Source organism: Cygnus olor, chromosome 4 (assembly GCF_009769625.2).
Source record: "Cygnus olor isolate bCygOlo1 chromosome 4, bCygOlo1.pri.v2, whole genome shotgun sequence".
NCBI classification, from domain to species: Eukaryota; Metazoa; Chordata; class Aves; order Anseriformes; family Anatidae; genus Cygnus; species Cygnus olor.
This window is the reverse complement of record NC_049172.1, coordinates 2,598,961-2,614,878: the sequence shown is the minus strand read 5'-3', so window position 1 is coordinate 2,614,878 and position 15,918 is coordinate 2,598,961. Positions and strand designations below refer to the sequence as shown.

The following is a 15,918-nucleotide window of genomic DNA, read 5'->3' as shown; positions in this document are numbered from 1 at the left end:
AGCAAATATGCGACAAACGACAGATTGAATCTTAAATGTACATGAAAAACACCTAGATCCTTCAATGACAAGCATGCTTCAGGGGCTTTATTTTTCAACAACTCTATCAAAATTTAGTGCATGTAAGATCAGAGTTTACACCTCAGCCCACCTCTTGTAGTCCAAAATACCTTAAACTTTGATTTTGAATACAATATTTGAGTTGTCATCTTGTGAGTAACACCTCATTCCTAGTGCCTGTTGATTCTAATGATTCACTCTGATTCAACCGTTGATGACATAGGTGGATGGTTTGGAAGGGTTTTTAAGGCTACTGACTGTCTACTACCTTCTGAAAACCCTTCAAGCCTACTATTTGCCTAATGAAAATTTAATTCATTAGGCATGGAAGCAAAATTCTGAAAAATCATCCCCGCAAATCATTTTTCTAGTTTACACTGACAAAAAAGATCAAACAAAATAAATGTATTGACTATTTAAATCTTATATGCAGTAAGTAGCTTCCTTTTATTTATATGTAGTTAATTATTTCTAAAGATGCTCTCTAATACTTGCACTGTGTCATATGTTGGAAATGTTTATTTTTATTGACAAACCATTTACAGTCCCAGAACAAAGCTGTATCAAGTGCAGTTACAAGATACTGCACTACAGTTTCACAACATGTTAAATTAATCATGGAACCCAACTCAATTAATCATGGCTCCCAACTCAAGAAATAACATTTGAAGTCTTGATAACTGAAACATTAATAAGCTTTGACACTGTGAACTTTTTAATTTAAATTATACTTCTAACTAATTACCCTAATACAGTCAGAAATCTTTTTGTTTTTCACTAGTTTTTTACAATGGAAAAATCAATAATAATCCTCAATTCTGTATCTTCTTCCTTTTAAATATTTAAGTAAGTTTTAAAAGCTATGAGATGTGTTGTGGTAATAATAATAATTTCTGAACAATAATTCTATGAAATGTGGTATTTGGCTATTTTACTCATAGGAAAACTATGTTCTCTTTAAAATTATATTCCTGAATACTCCAAGCAGCTATTAGATGTATTACTTTCCAGGACTTTCTTTTAATTACATGATAATCCTTCCTCATCACACCACATTTACCTCATCTCTTTCTGATGTCTGTGACAGCCGATTAAAACCTATGAAGTTTAAGCAGCTAAGAAATCAATATTTTTCTATTTTTTTAATTATATGTGTGCAATTATAGTAATTGTTACTTTGCAACAAACACAGAGTGAATTCAGTTCTGTAATACACAGAGATAACACTGTAGTCTATTTTAGCTCCCACTTTCTTACCACTGTGTTGTCATGAAACAAAGGTCAGGTATGATTCATCCAGGTAAACTTTGAAGCCCTCCTCATTTTCCAGACACTTTTGTCATAAAGAAATTGCACATGCCTTTGATGCCCCCAGTCCTGTCTTCTACTCTGACTTCACTGTATAACTTTTTCCTTTTAAATTCTCAAATTTGCCTTTGAAAACAGCCACTGACCTGAATACTCCTGTGATGGCATTTAAAAATCATAACTGCTTGAGCCTGTATCATTCTTTCTGTAACTCCCATGTTGTTCACCCCAAACATCTACAGAGCAGTATTAATACCAGGGTAGTACTACTTCCACTGATTTTTTACTATTGTTCACTGCTAGTGAAAGTTATGCATTACGACATGAATGCAGATGTTTATAGACACTATTTTCCAATCTTTTTTTCTGTTGAGTGTAAATCTGCCAAATGTACACACCCCAATAGTTCTTTTTTATTTATGTTCCCAGTATTCTAAAACAGATCATTAGAGCTACCCCAAGAAAATTCCATTTCAAAATTATTTTAACTCAAATGTGTCTTCTGTTAGTCACACGAGCAGTTTTTACCCTAATCACGTTACTGATGCCTTCTCTCAGCACCTATTTAAGTTCTTTTTACTTTTCTTGAATTAATCCTATTCTTGGTAGACAATAATCTTTCCGTTCCCTGAACTTTCTCAGGACACAGGACTGCAGATTCCTATTAAATGTACAGCTACAGAAAACACAGACTATCATGGCCATTTATAAAATCATATTACAACAGAACCTGACATTTTAAAAACTTACTTGAGGACAGGTGAGGTTACAGGGACTTTACAATTTGTTTGGTCACTGAAGCTAGTTATTTAACTAAGTTAAATATGATGGTTATTGGGACAAAGTTAGTTTGAAGCTTAAGAAGGAAAAAATATAAGCAAGTCTGGTGCATATTCAGATACTAGGTTAATTTCTGCTGTTTTGCCTTCTAGAACTTTGGCAAGCTCTGAATTTCTTAACTGTGAATGATTTAAACAAAACAGCTGGTAGGCTAAGTACCAGCTGTAGTAGTACCATTATGTTTCCACCAAGCGGCTTTACCAGAATAGTTTCACCTAATACTTTTCCTGCCTCATAGCAAAGCAGCAGATTGTTGTTTAATCTGACTGCTGCTGTACTCCTTAAATTGAATTCTATCTGCACCTTTTCATAGTGATTTTGGAGAAGTTTATTTTACGGAACAAAGTGGATAAGAAGTGTGCATGTTTCTGAAGTCACAGAATGAACAGAATAAATGCCAGATTGTCCACTTTCTTAAGACGTGATGATATATACTATGCTATTAATACACCACACCTAGATTGTTACCTAAATTTGGTAACAAAACTAGTATGAACATCTACATTTAAACATTAACAATGGTTTTAGCACTATTAACTACCTAATGAAGCAGGAAATGTGAGGCAGCTGTAATTCAAATCTGAAAATGTTGGGTACATAATGGATTTTCTTGGGATATCCACTGCAGATGGAACAAAAGTCTTATGACGTGTTACTGATAGCTTTGCAGGTTATATACGTGATTTTCCTATTCATTCCTCCCATTTTCAAGGTTCTGTGCAGTGGCACTGCCAGCACTGGTAGTTCACATTTGAATACAGTCACGTTGCTAACATAACGTGCCCTGCTGAAGCATAGTATACAGGTAGAACAGCTTCTTCTACCCTCCGTGCAAGAAAGCCTCTGTATCTTAGTCTACTGTCACATTGACAGATACACCATTAACTTCCTTTTCTGTCATGAAACAGCCAATCTCTCATTTAGAACTATTTTTACAACTACAGAAAAAATAACTTAATTCCCACTTGTCAAAACAGTTATCTAAAGAATTAAGAAGAGCTTTTCCATTGTGCAGCAGTGCTCTGCTCTCAGTGTCAACAGGGTTCCAGGTTGCCAATATCTAAATATCCTGTTCCTCCCTAAGAATAAAACTAATATTTTAGTCTCACTTGTCAACAGTTGTGACCTGGGACAACCCATTATCTACAGGACTGATTCCCCTCTCACCTGCATTAGTAGTACCTAGGAAAAATTCCACTCAAATTCCCATTTAGACGTCACCGTTACCAGTGCATTTGCCCATTCCTAGTTTCAGAGAAATTACCCTTACAGGATGCAAGATCAGAATCTGGCAAGCAGAATGTACATTCTTAGGAAATCATTCCCCATTTCAACTCACAAGCTAACTCCATGGTAAAAAAATTCTGAATTAATTTATAAACATGAAATGCATCTACACAGATGTCTTTTCTGTTTTACCAGTATATGAGCTACTAATACTATGCCATTTTCTCTCATATTTAAGCTGTTCAAAGGTATTCTCTTCACTCTAACAATTTCCTTTACAGTTTATTGGTCACAAATCATCACAGATCTCTTCTTAAAAAAAGCATGCAACATTTCAGTTGCCATGGATTAATACTGCAAGTTAACAGCTGTTCCAGAAGCTTTAAGGTTGGTTTATCAATGGTGATGCTAAATAACGTAACTTGATGACATTCATAAACATAACAGATAATTAATCTGGAAGCCCTATTCAGGATTCAAGCCAGAGTTGAAGAGTAACATCTCTAAGCTGAGAACTACTGCAGAGAGAACCTCCGCAAGATATAATTTTCTGAAACACATACCTATTTATACTGCTGTTATTGCTGATGTTTTTTTATATATTTTTTAATTTTATTTTTCATTTTTACAAGTAATAAAACCTGGCCAATAAATGAAAAGGTTAAAAAAAAAAAAAAGCCTGACACCCTGACACTTTCATAAAATAAAAAAGCGTAATTCTCAGATCAGACATCACAAAAAAACTGTCATTTTTTGTGCTACTCTTAGATGATGGGGAGGGAAAAGAAGGTGAGACAAAAGAGATCATCTGAGCAGATGAGTCTGAACTTACACAGTACAGAGGAAGGAGTGGAGTGGGAGAGCTCAGACTCAAGCGAATGACTCTGTGAGTTTGCGTTTTTCGTGGACTTGCCCGCTGAATTGATGGAAAGAAACACAACATATGAACAAACAAAGATGAAGAGGTAGAGTATGATCAGAATCCTCAGCAGACACTGGCAGCAGGAGCAGCCGCTGGGGCATGGCAAGGATGGTGACCACTGAGATGAAGAAGCAATGGAAGAGGAGGAGTGGTGGGTGGAACATAGCCTCTCCATGTCACCCTCCTTTGTGAGAGCTGTATGAGGGTCAAGCAGATGTAAAGGAAGAGAAAGAGAAGGCCAAAATAAAAACAGTGATAATATAATTACAGGCAACAAAATCTTTGAGCACACAAACAATGTCAGTGATGTACTTTTGGGAGGAAGCATGGGTGTCAACGAACAGTAGTAAAGGTCGTAGCCATAAATGACTCTGTTCAGATGCCAGCGCAGCTTTAGCCCTCTGTCCAGTACTGACATATACACGGTTTCAGAAGAGCTTAAGAAAAAAACCTCAACCTTTCTTAGAATCTTAAAGGTTTTGCCTCATGAAAGCATGTTCTAAACAGTTTACACTGGTTTCTTTCTATGGTTAAAAAAACACACAAAAATGCAAACACAAAAACAAAAGCTGTAAAATGAAATAAATTAGCAAAATATATGAAAATACGTACCTCCTACACGGTTAATGTTTTGAAACTGTGTACCTTACAGATGTATTAAGCAGCACAGATTAGCCAGAATTTATCTGATCTGTAAAGTGCCCAACAGCTCAGCAATTCTGCCCATTGGGAATCATCAATTCTACTGGTATTTTCATTAATTCATTTCCAGGGGCAAAATAATACCACGAGAAGTCTAGATTTCCTGACCATGATAAATTAAACAACTCATCTTTGCAAAAGTTTGTGTGCGTTGCTGGCAAAAATAACAATGGTATTTTACAGTGTGACTGAAAAAAACATATCAATCTTACATCAAAGAGTTGCTGCCAAAGAGTTCCGATTTCATTAGTACAGGAAGGAGAAGAATCCTGGAAGAAGGCATTGATTACAGTTCATTTTTCAATATGCTTTTTCTGTCTACTCCTATCCCTATCTTTAGCGGTGATCACTGTCATGCATATAAAGCATGCGATCAGTGGCTGATGTCTGAAATTTATGTGAGCAAGGAATCTGAACTATGGTTTCAAGTAACTTCAGGCTCGAATTCTAGAATTAGCTTATTCCTTGAATTATTAAAACTCACCATTGCTTGCCAAGTAATGTTTCTAGTGAAAGAAATGTTCTGTTTCTAAAAGATGTAAGTACATATGTAAGTAAAAAAAAAAAAAGATACAGACATGAAGATTCTCAATGCTGTTTTGAAAGTAAATTTCTGTGTGAAACATAACATGAAAAACCAGACTGATTTCACTGTCTTCAAAGTAAATATACCTGCCTTCAAATTTAAAAATAGGGTAAGATCCTGACTTGAGAGGAGAATACTGTATACTTTCCCTGAAAGATGTGAGAGGTAGGAATCCGTTCCTAAAGACAAATTTGTGATAGCTGATTTAGGATACTTATTTATTTTTTTGTTTAATTTGATACATTTCTTATTTAATTGTAACATTTATAATATTTGTACAGGCATACATATGCACACACACTCCCACAGGGCACAGAAAAACATGACTGTCCTGGACATAATCTATGCCACACAGACTCATATGATTCACACAATTTTAATGCTGCTTTTAAAGAGTCACATCAATAAAAAAATAAGAAAATCACTTGATACAGAGCTGAATGTTTTAAATGTGTGTGGACCAGTAACACACACAAAGGGAGGAACCTTGCACCTGTGTGTGCAGCCTATGCACAACATTAGAATAACAGGAGGAGGAATACACCCTAGTAAAGAAAAGCCATTCTCTGCAAGGTGTAGGTCATACTGTAATACCATGAAACATGCTAATTTTACTTTTCAATTACAGAATGGCACCCCCAATTACCTTTCTCCTTTGCAGGAAGTACTTGTTGTACGCCATGCTGCGGAGAAAAGCAAAAGGACTTTTTAAGATCCTTTGTCACCTAAGGTGGGGAACATTCCTTCTAGATCTCAAATTTGGTGACAAGTATCATCTTGAACATCTGTGTAAGGAGCCAGACAGTCACTAATTTGAGAATTCCCTCTCCTGCTTCTGAGATCCATTCATCCCTATCAGTGTCTTATCTCCAGCTGCAGTCTTCTCCACTGATGTCCAAGAAAACCTATGTCCATAAGTCAATTTTGGTGTAGGAGAACAATATCTTTCCTCAGTGCCCTGCTAAACATAAGGTTTGAGCTTATAGCTGTCAGGGTTTCAAGACTGCCTATTGCCTGAATCACTCTAGAAGGACTCTTGGGGTACTACTAGCTTTAACTCCTAATAAAACATTATGAAAAGCAACCTCAGTTGGAAAGATTAGAAGTGTGAGAGAACACCCAAAAGTGAAAAACAAGCAAGCTTGCAAGCAGTTAATGACAGGAAGATTATATTTGTCTTTTAAATAAATGGACAATGAAATCCCTGTAAGGTGGAATAAATCAAGCTCCCAGTGTCTGGTGAACAGGGTAGTGGTACTGCCAAGCTTTACGCCATGAATTTGATACTGAAAGAGCTGCATCATTGCACGAAGTGACTGTGATCATCTCAGATGTTACAGATCAAGCTGTCATTCTCGGTGAGGAGAAAGCATCCCACCTTACCACCAAAGCAGGTGAAGAGCAACAGCACACTACTCTGCCTCCCCTTTTGCAAGCATGGTAACATGTAGCTCCTCCTCCTGCAGTCTCCAGAAAATGTACAACGCAACACTCTTTCTGGAGTACAGCATCAAATCCTCTTACTGGCTCATCTGCTTTATGCCCTTTGTGTCACTACTATACAGTAATGGGTTAGGAAGCTATAAATACCAGAAAACTTCTTTACCTCATTTTACATCTCTCACTAAGATGCAGTAAAGAAAAGGACACATCCAATTATCTTGTCTCTCAGACCTGTGATTACTAGTAGATCATTTTTTTTTTTTTCCTGTTTTGGAAACAAAGCACATCATAGCCATCCAGCCTACTCTTTAACTATGATATTACAGAATCTAGTAGAAGAATTAGGCAAAATATTTTAATTGTTGTTTTTCTTTTAATTGTATTTCTCAGACATAATTCTGCATGGTAAGCTTCAAACAAAATTTTATAGATAAAAATCCTATGGTTATAGCATCAAGTTATATCACCAAGAAGAGGCCCTATAATTAAATTATTCATTTAATGAGGTTAGTTGCTAAACTACACATGGTGGTTGGAAGGAAGAAATACAAAGTCTTATGAATAAAGGTAAATTACACTGTATTATCCTCTGCATCAGCTGCAGATACCTGTAATTGTTCTCCAAGCCGTCACTTTGCATTAACTCAAACTGCTATCACTAGGCTGTTATTTAAAATGAGTGGGTATTGGCTGTTAACATGCCCAAGACTTTGTTCAAGTGGAGACAAAATGATTCGCTAAAACTCTGAGAACAAAAAGGCAACATCAGTGACTTAATTAGAGCTAAATCCAGCTTATACAGTAACGTAAGTCACAGTTTACAGCTGCATTGCTACAAGCAGTGGATAAAAATCCTCCACCACTGGGACGCCAACGCCAACTATGTAAGAGGAGAGAAATTCATTGCAGTACTGAGCACTGCAGATATTAACCCACACACCAGGTGGGCTCCTCAGCCTTTCCAGAAGCGGTGCTAAGAGTAGCAGAAGAAACAAGACACGGGGCTGCCACGGCCTTGCTCTGCTCTCCCATGCAAGACAGAGCTAAGCTGCCATGATGTAAAGGACCAATAAATCTCACATACAGTGTAACAAAGCCTGCATTTTCAACGCAGTGCTTCATGCTGTACTCCTTGGACAGCTTCTACACCAGGAGACTACAGTTTCACAGAGCAATTCCAAATTTTTGCTAAACTCCAAGGATTTTCCCTGTTTATATGCAGAAAGCCTGCGAGAGCTGGGACTGCTCAGCCTGGAGAAGAGAAGGCCTAGGGGGGATCTTACCAATGCATACAAAGAGCTGAAGGGAGGATGCAAAGAGGACTGAGCCAGGCCCTTTTCAGTGGTGCCCACTGACAGGACAAGATGCAAGGGGCACAAACTGAAACAAAGGAGGTCCCCTCTGACCTTCAGGAAATGCTTCTTCACTGTGTGGGTGACAGAGCACTGGTGCAGGTTGCCCAGAGAAGTTGCAGTGATCTCCTTGGAGCTCTTCAAAAGCCACCTAGACATGGTCCTGTGTAAGCAGGGGGGTTAGACCGCATGGCCTCCATAGACCCCTTCTAACCTCAACCATTCTGTGAGCATTAGGACTATAAAAGTTCAGAAAGCAAGAAATTTATCAGAACAGACTTCAGGATGTGAAATACTGGTAAAGCTAACACCAAATAAACTTCATTTTCAAAGTTTCAAGTACTTCAAAAACAGCCATACAACATGGTATTTTGTTGTGCCTCTTTCTTTCTTCTTTTTTTTTTTTTCCCAATGCAAATGTTATCTGCTATATTTTGGATACCTAAGTGGTGTTCAGGGTCACTTGGTTCATTTTTACAGAGATATTGCCAATACAAATGAACCACTGACATAACAAAGATAATTATGTGTCAATAAAATAAGTATAAACTACATATTGTATATAACCAATCCATAAAATGGTACATCAGGATTTGCAAAGGTCATAAGAATTCTGAAAATAAAAAAGCTTATGAACATCCTGCACCACACACACTGTTACCTAGAAAGGTTGTCCTTTCCTGTTTATCCAATTAATTTTCATAGATATGTTTGTTGGTCTTATATTTGTGCAGAAACCCTCACTAATATAAAACGAGTTTAAGTCACAAGTTTGTACAGAATATGAACTTATTTCTCTGCCAACATGAGTTTCCTTATACTAATAGTGGAATATAACTAAGGGATCAATAAGGATACATGAAATGTCACCCTTTCCAGAGCGTATGAGAAAGAGAAGGCAATTAGTAAACACATAATTAAATTCTGGATAGCAGAGTAAGTTTTGCCCAGGGGATAGGATCCTTGCATTTATTTTGCTCTTCCATTATGGGGCATAAGGAAAGGATTAGCATTTATAATCATGTTGCTATTCCTGACCCCTTGCTACACTACATTTGCAGGAACAGAATATGGACTTACATCTCCTCAAGATTACATGAGTTCTTAAAATTATTTTTTCTGTTATTGATTCTTCTGCAATGATAATATTTGAAACGTAAGAATATGCTCTGCATAATAAAATATATGCTATATGAACCCTGGATATTATTTGATAGCACACAAAAGGAGTGGAATCGGAATTTGTTTGCCTTTACAAACTGTGTAAATGTGCCATTTCCTGAATAACCACAGAAATTCTTTGCTTAGGACAGCAAGCATGCACAATATTGCCAGGTAAACAATGCTCATCTGAACTGTTGCTCAGACAGTGGTGTGCATTACTAAAGAAATTATCCTATCTTGTATTCCTTGTTAAATGTTTGATTAGCAACTGCCACGTAGTTCTAAAACAGTACACTATCAATTTATTACCCTGGCAATGCCAGTATTTCTTTATCAAACATGGATAAGACCTGTTCTGCCAACCAGAAACTGAGCACCAGATGGTTTTGATATAATTTTAACTACTTTATGATTGAACGTCTTCTAAATTCTTACATGCTCCCATACTTCTCTGAGGCCAATGAAGCTCGTCAGCAGACTTAGGCCTGTGTTTTAAGGTGTAGCTTTCTAAGACTCCTACAGGAATTATACTACTTACAAAATCAAGCAATGCACATAATATAATGATTATCTAAGAATTCTCTTTTCCATTCTCTATATTTTATTTTTACTGTCACCTTTGACTTGCATTTCACTTTTACATATACCATTTTTCTTTAGGGCTGAAAGACGACCACCATTTCTGTGAACCAGTGACACGCAAACCCAATACCCAGTTTCAAAAGAAAATGTTATTAAAACAAGTATGAGTAACATCACAGTATAATATTTAGAGAGAAAAAATAAGAAACAAAACCAGTATCTGTGAATTTACAGAATTAGAATTAATTATATAGAAAAAGTTGTTGATTTTAGATTTTGAAGAACAAAAGGTTAAAATAACTGTATGGCCAGAACAAACTAGAAACATAAAAACCACTGGCATCTGAACAGAATAAAAATTAAAATGCTGACCTCAAAAAAAAAAAAGTATGCAAAAAGTACACAAACTCAGTAAGACTTGTAAAGTGCTGATGCATTTTTACTCTACTACTATTATTACTGGAACTAGTATCTTAGCTAATAAGCAGTAATTTCATGTTCTTCATTCCAAAACATTCTGACAAATGACATCTTGGGAAGTAAAAACCCAATGGTAAGTCTGAAACATGTCAAAAATAGTACAGAAGACTGTAAAAATCATTTCATTTAAAAAAGGAAAATAGTCTCTCTTACAATTCGTTAGGAGTTTTTGTGTTTAACAACCTATTGAAATACTTTCACATAACTCATGTTATTGCTTCTCCAAATGTTTCAAGCTGAAAATCATACCTTTCACATCTTCGTCTTCAATGGTTGTATTGGAACTCTCTGTTGATTCCTGTTGAGAAATAAATATAAGCAGAATGTATAAAACAAGCCAAGTCTTATTTGCGTGCCTTTGAAAATTACAGTTAGTTACAGGTATCATGCAAAGCCTTGAAGCAGGGTGGGATGTAATTCACAAACAAATGGTCACAAACCAGTTGAGACATTTCCGACCTGAAACTGATGCCAAACATTGTCGCTCACTACAAAAGGGAACATAAATACATTTCCTGCTGTCTAATGCATTTACTTCACAGGAATGTAAAGGCAACATTTTTCTTAATCATCCAACTGTACAAAGTCCATCTGAAATGTTGTATGAATTACCTCAGCCAAGTAGGAGGAGAGCTTGCCATTTTAACTGATTAACCAGTGATTAACCAACTGTGTAAAGTCATTCCAGTCCAATTTTTAAATATGCAGACTTCTTCACTCTGCAATTCTCAATTGTTTCTCCACTCTCTTACACAATATGCATTAAAATTAAGTCTCCCGGTGATTTTAGGAATTTGGATAAATTTCTGTCATTTTTATGTTGCTTTTGTGATTAAAAAAGAATCAAAGCAGACATCGAATTGGTAAGTTTATAACAACTTCGACAAACCGAGGCATCTTTGTAGCAGTATTCCTCAAGCAACCATCCAGAGGAATGACTTGTCTATCAGAAAGTTTATACTTAAACCACCACACCGTTAAAATGGCAAGAATTCTGCATCTCAGTCTTTCATAAATTACCAGAAACATGAAATATTACAGGAAAAATCAACAGGGCACTGTCAAATCTAATAAGTAAATATTTTTTGAAAGCCTTCTAGCTTTTAAACTTGATTTTTTATCTGTATATTTTTTTGAAAAGTAGATCAGTATTTTTTGTTTTTAACTCTCAGCTCTATAGCAAAGGGATTAATTGGGCTAATTTTTACTGAGAGATGGAATCTGGAGGTGGTATTGTATTTAACTTTTAAAAGGGTTTTACAATTAAATAATAAAATCTAAATTTGACAGTGCCCTTTATTTACCATCTCCTCATAAGGCTGAGTCAAAAGAATGTTCAAACAGTTAATGCATTACTTGGACCTTAAAAAACAAAACAGATGTGCATCCATAAATAAAACTACATGAATCAACTCGCACACAAACAAAACCAAACAAATCACCATGCTTTTCTGGTACTGGCGGGTGTTAGATGTTTCACTCTACACAGATGTATCATGCTCTTTCACTTCAAATATTAGGTACTTATAAGTAAACAAAAACCCCACACGAAAACAAGTTGTAAACACCATGCACAAGCTCACACGGCAGATGTAGCCTGTAATATTGAAGCATCCACTCCAGTTGCCATACTATGATGATCAGTTTTTCAGACAAATTTAGGAGTAACTCTCCGCCTTAAGTGATTTGCTTGTCTGCTGTGACCTTTTGGGACATTGAGTATCTTAATTGCTATAATTATATAATACAGTCAAGTAGATGTAGTCATGCCAATATTGTATTTGTGGTTTTTTTTGGTCTTTATTGGACTTCAGCAACAAAGCTTAGATTAGAATTCAAACAGGCTGTTTGCTGCCTTTGAGTTAAAACCTGGGGAGCTGAAAAAGTAGTAGCATGAAAATAAGAGCTCAAAGTTCTACAGAGATACATAAAGGAATGGAGAACACAAGCACAATACACACCATCAGCACGTTCATGCTTCAGAAATGCCTGCATGCGTTATTTTTTCACTCAGATTCAATCCTTCTCTCATAAAATAATCACAAGTAGTTAGACTAGATGAATGAAATGACAAATGTTTAAGTCAGCACTGTAAACAGGGAAATTTTTGTTGAAGAGTAAATTCTTTGCAGAAAACCTAGGAACATGTGTAATATGGAAATGATGATATTTCCTGTCCCTTTTCAAGTCCATGCATGAAAAAAACAAACAAACAAAACATGTTTTAGGAACCAGCTGCCAAACACAAACACCACAATATGCAAGAAAAGGAAAACAGCATGAAGAAAATGTATAAAAATAAAAAGACCTCTGGATCACTTGAAATGTTAATTTTTTTGAAACTGCTTAATGATGTTATGGAAGAAAACCAAAGTCCTGTGCAAAACATGGTATATAAGCATGCTGAGAAACAGCAGATGGGATAAACTGAAATTATGTCTTTATCTAAGGTGACAACTGCTAAAAAAACTTGTCATTATAACCTCACCACACTCTGACAACAGCATTCTTTTGTTTTTTTTTAAACTTAGAATGGAGAATTTTTGGCTGGAACAATTAGTACACAATGCTCCCTGAGACTGGCTGCATGGGGTACTGAGCTCTGCCAATTGCTGCCGACTCCCTCAAGAGTTTGAGACGCACAGCAACCAGCAGAACACATGCAGCAGATGAACACAGATGGAACGGGCTCAAGAGACACCAGGTGTAACAAATGCAGAAATGAGATTTTGCTCCATAAATTCCTGAAACGGCCCTACTCTGTTGTGGAATAGTGGATGAAATGTGTGGTTTGGAAAGGAAAGATGGAATTGATTCTTTCTGAATACCTTATTTCCATCAGGGTTGTGGATTACTGTAGTTTGGGGCTCCTGAGCAAGAACAAAATAAGAGAAAGAGTTCTTGGTAAATACATTCTCATTAGTGTGAGGGAGTGCAAGAAGAGCCAGCTCACAAATGCTGAACAGTGACAAGAGCTAGAACAAATGGTAAGTATTGCCAGAGGATGAAACTGGATGCCTCTAATAAATATTTCCTCAACAGCAAGCCAGCAAAAAAAGACCATCTCACCTAATGCAGCAGCATGCAAAGACCTTATTCATGACCAATGTATACAGGGCTTTGAAGCTCCGGAGACCTGCAGAGGCTCTCTTTTTCACAAGGTCACACTCTAAAGGCTTTGCTCCTTTTCTTGTCTGAGCCAGGCCAGACAAGAAGGCCAGAAATGACCTCTTTTCTTTAAGCATGTTTGCTTGTATTAGTATTACCACAACAATGATCAATAAAAGTACAGATGGATTGATAAAAATTAAGGATAAGCTAAGTACCTATAAACACTACTGTGTTTAGGAATGTGTAGATTGTTACCAATTGCTGCCCAGGCAGAGCCGCACAGGATAAGTGAGAGATATTTGCATCATTTTTAAGTGTATTTTATTTTTTAAAGGATTTGGGGAAACTAATAATAAAACAGATTAAATAATCATTGAAATGGCAGTTAGCCAGCATGCTTTCAGCACTGACCATCGTCCTTTGTGACTATGTCTGGAAACATAGACCACCATATGCTCATATATGAAACCTGCTACCTGTTAACTGGTCCTTGAAATTACTTAGCAATGTATGCTTCAGTACCAGTTGCCCAAAAATTGAAGATGAAAAATCTCTCCCAATGTGTGTAAGAATTATCCACATTTCCTAAGTGATGCATGCATGCATATGGGACACAATGCCTCACAAAATTAGGTACTTACACACTGGCATTCATATTTGTGAGCCACATATATGCCTAAGAAATAGGAGGTACTAATAAAAGCAAGATTGCAACAGAAACATTCATGAACGGCACTGATTAGTAATATGTGCCTAGCAGAGCTTATTAATGAGTAATGTTTCCTGCAGCTTTAATGCAAGAGAAGTAAGTGAAAATGTTTAGGACTTCATGCCTCTCGATCCTTGGGAAGACTTGCAAAGTCCTGCTGAGTCTCAGCAAATATGGAATGAAAATCTGAATAAGGTCTATTTTATGGTTGCCTAGCAATAATCCTGTTAGCTCTCCTTGATATCAATACTTATACTAAGACAAAAGCAGAGAAAATAAGTGTTTTTTTTCTTTTTCCCCAAAAAGGTTAGCATTAAAAAGATTCAATCATCAGGCAAAGAGCTAAGAGCAACATAAAGCACATTCTACTCACTTTCTGGCACAGCATGCAAAAAAATCCAACTACAGTTACAAATGCTATGACTCTACCGCATCCAGCTTCCATGTAATGTTTTCTATTAATAAACACGCTGTAACAATGGACTTCCTCACGCACAAAAAAAACAATTCAAACAAAAGTTTTTTCAAAAACCTGTTCTTAGAAAGCAAACAGTGTAAAAGCATGAAAAAAAAAAAAAAGAGGGAATAACAAACAGAAGACAGTCAAAAACTTCAAGATAGCATGAGAAGGAAGATTCCAGGTATACCAGCGCCGGGGTAGGAATATTTTCCTTGGGGCTGGTTACCACGTTCGTTTTGTTGTTTATCTGTAGGTATGCAGAAAATAGAAACAGACAGGCCTTAGAACTCTTGGTAGGCAATGTATCTATATCTCTCTGTATAGAACATCTATATACAGATATAGATATCTATATATAGATATAGATATGGAAATAAAGAATCACAGAAAGATGAACTTATGAACTTGGAAGAACACTAACAATAGATCTGATAGCTAGCTGCAGCTCCTCCAAACATGCTAACTACCGGTTTTCAGATGCACTATAAGAAGTTCTGTATGAGGTATAGATGACTTCAGCTGTGACACTTAAAAGAACAGAAAGCCTTTAAATAGCAGCTAAACACATATAAAAAGAAAAAAGAATTATTATGGGTTTGAAGAGAGTACTAAATAGCCATTGTGATTTCTTGTCATGCAACAGTATTAAATAATTGCACTCAATTGTACTTAGTTTCTAATTACCAATCACTGGTGTAAATAATAGTTGGTTATTCATAGCTCTTCATATATCTACACATTTGTTCTACTGTCTTCTGGGAACAGACCTGAATAAATATAACTGATGCTGGAAAGAGACTGGTGCCCCTTTAGCTTTTTTTGGTGTCACTTACTACAAAACAATTGCCAGTTGTGATTTTTTTTTTTTTTTGTGATTTCAATAATCCTGCAGTAACTGAGTATCAGCCTTTCAATTTGGTACTCTGAACTGAAAGTGTAAGGTTTCACACTACAGCATCTGTAATCTTAATA

At 36.3% G+C, this 15,918-nt stretch overlaps 1 protein-coding gene across 28 annotated transcripts in view; it reads right to left on the bottom strand.

The window, feature by feature from the left end:
- Positions 1–15,918, bottom strand: part of CAMK2D (calcium/calmodulin dependent protein kinase II delta) — a 167,740-nt gene that overhangs the window by 17,031 nt on the left and 134,791 nt on the right. For 11 of the 28 annotated variants that reach the window (XM_040554692.1, XM_040554690.1, XM_040554688.1 and 8 more), the window contains one exon: positions 10,916–10,964. In XM_040554692.1, coding sequence (XP_040410626.1) covers positions 10,916–10,964 — 49 coding nt within the window. Of the gene's footprint in view, positions 1–10,915; positions 10,965–13,494; positions 13,537–15,133; positions 15,194–15,918 lie in introns of all 28 variants that reach the window. The other 17 variants (XM_040554672.1, XM_040554675.1, XM_040554678.1 and 14 more) reach the window with 2 other exon arrangements.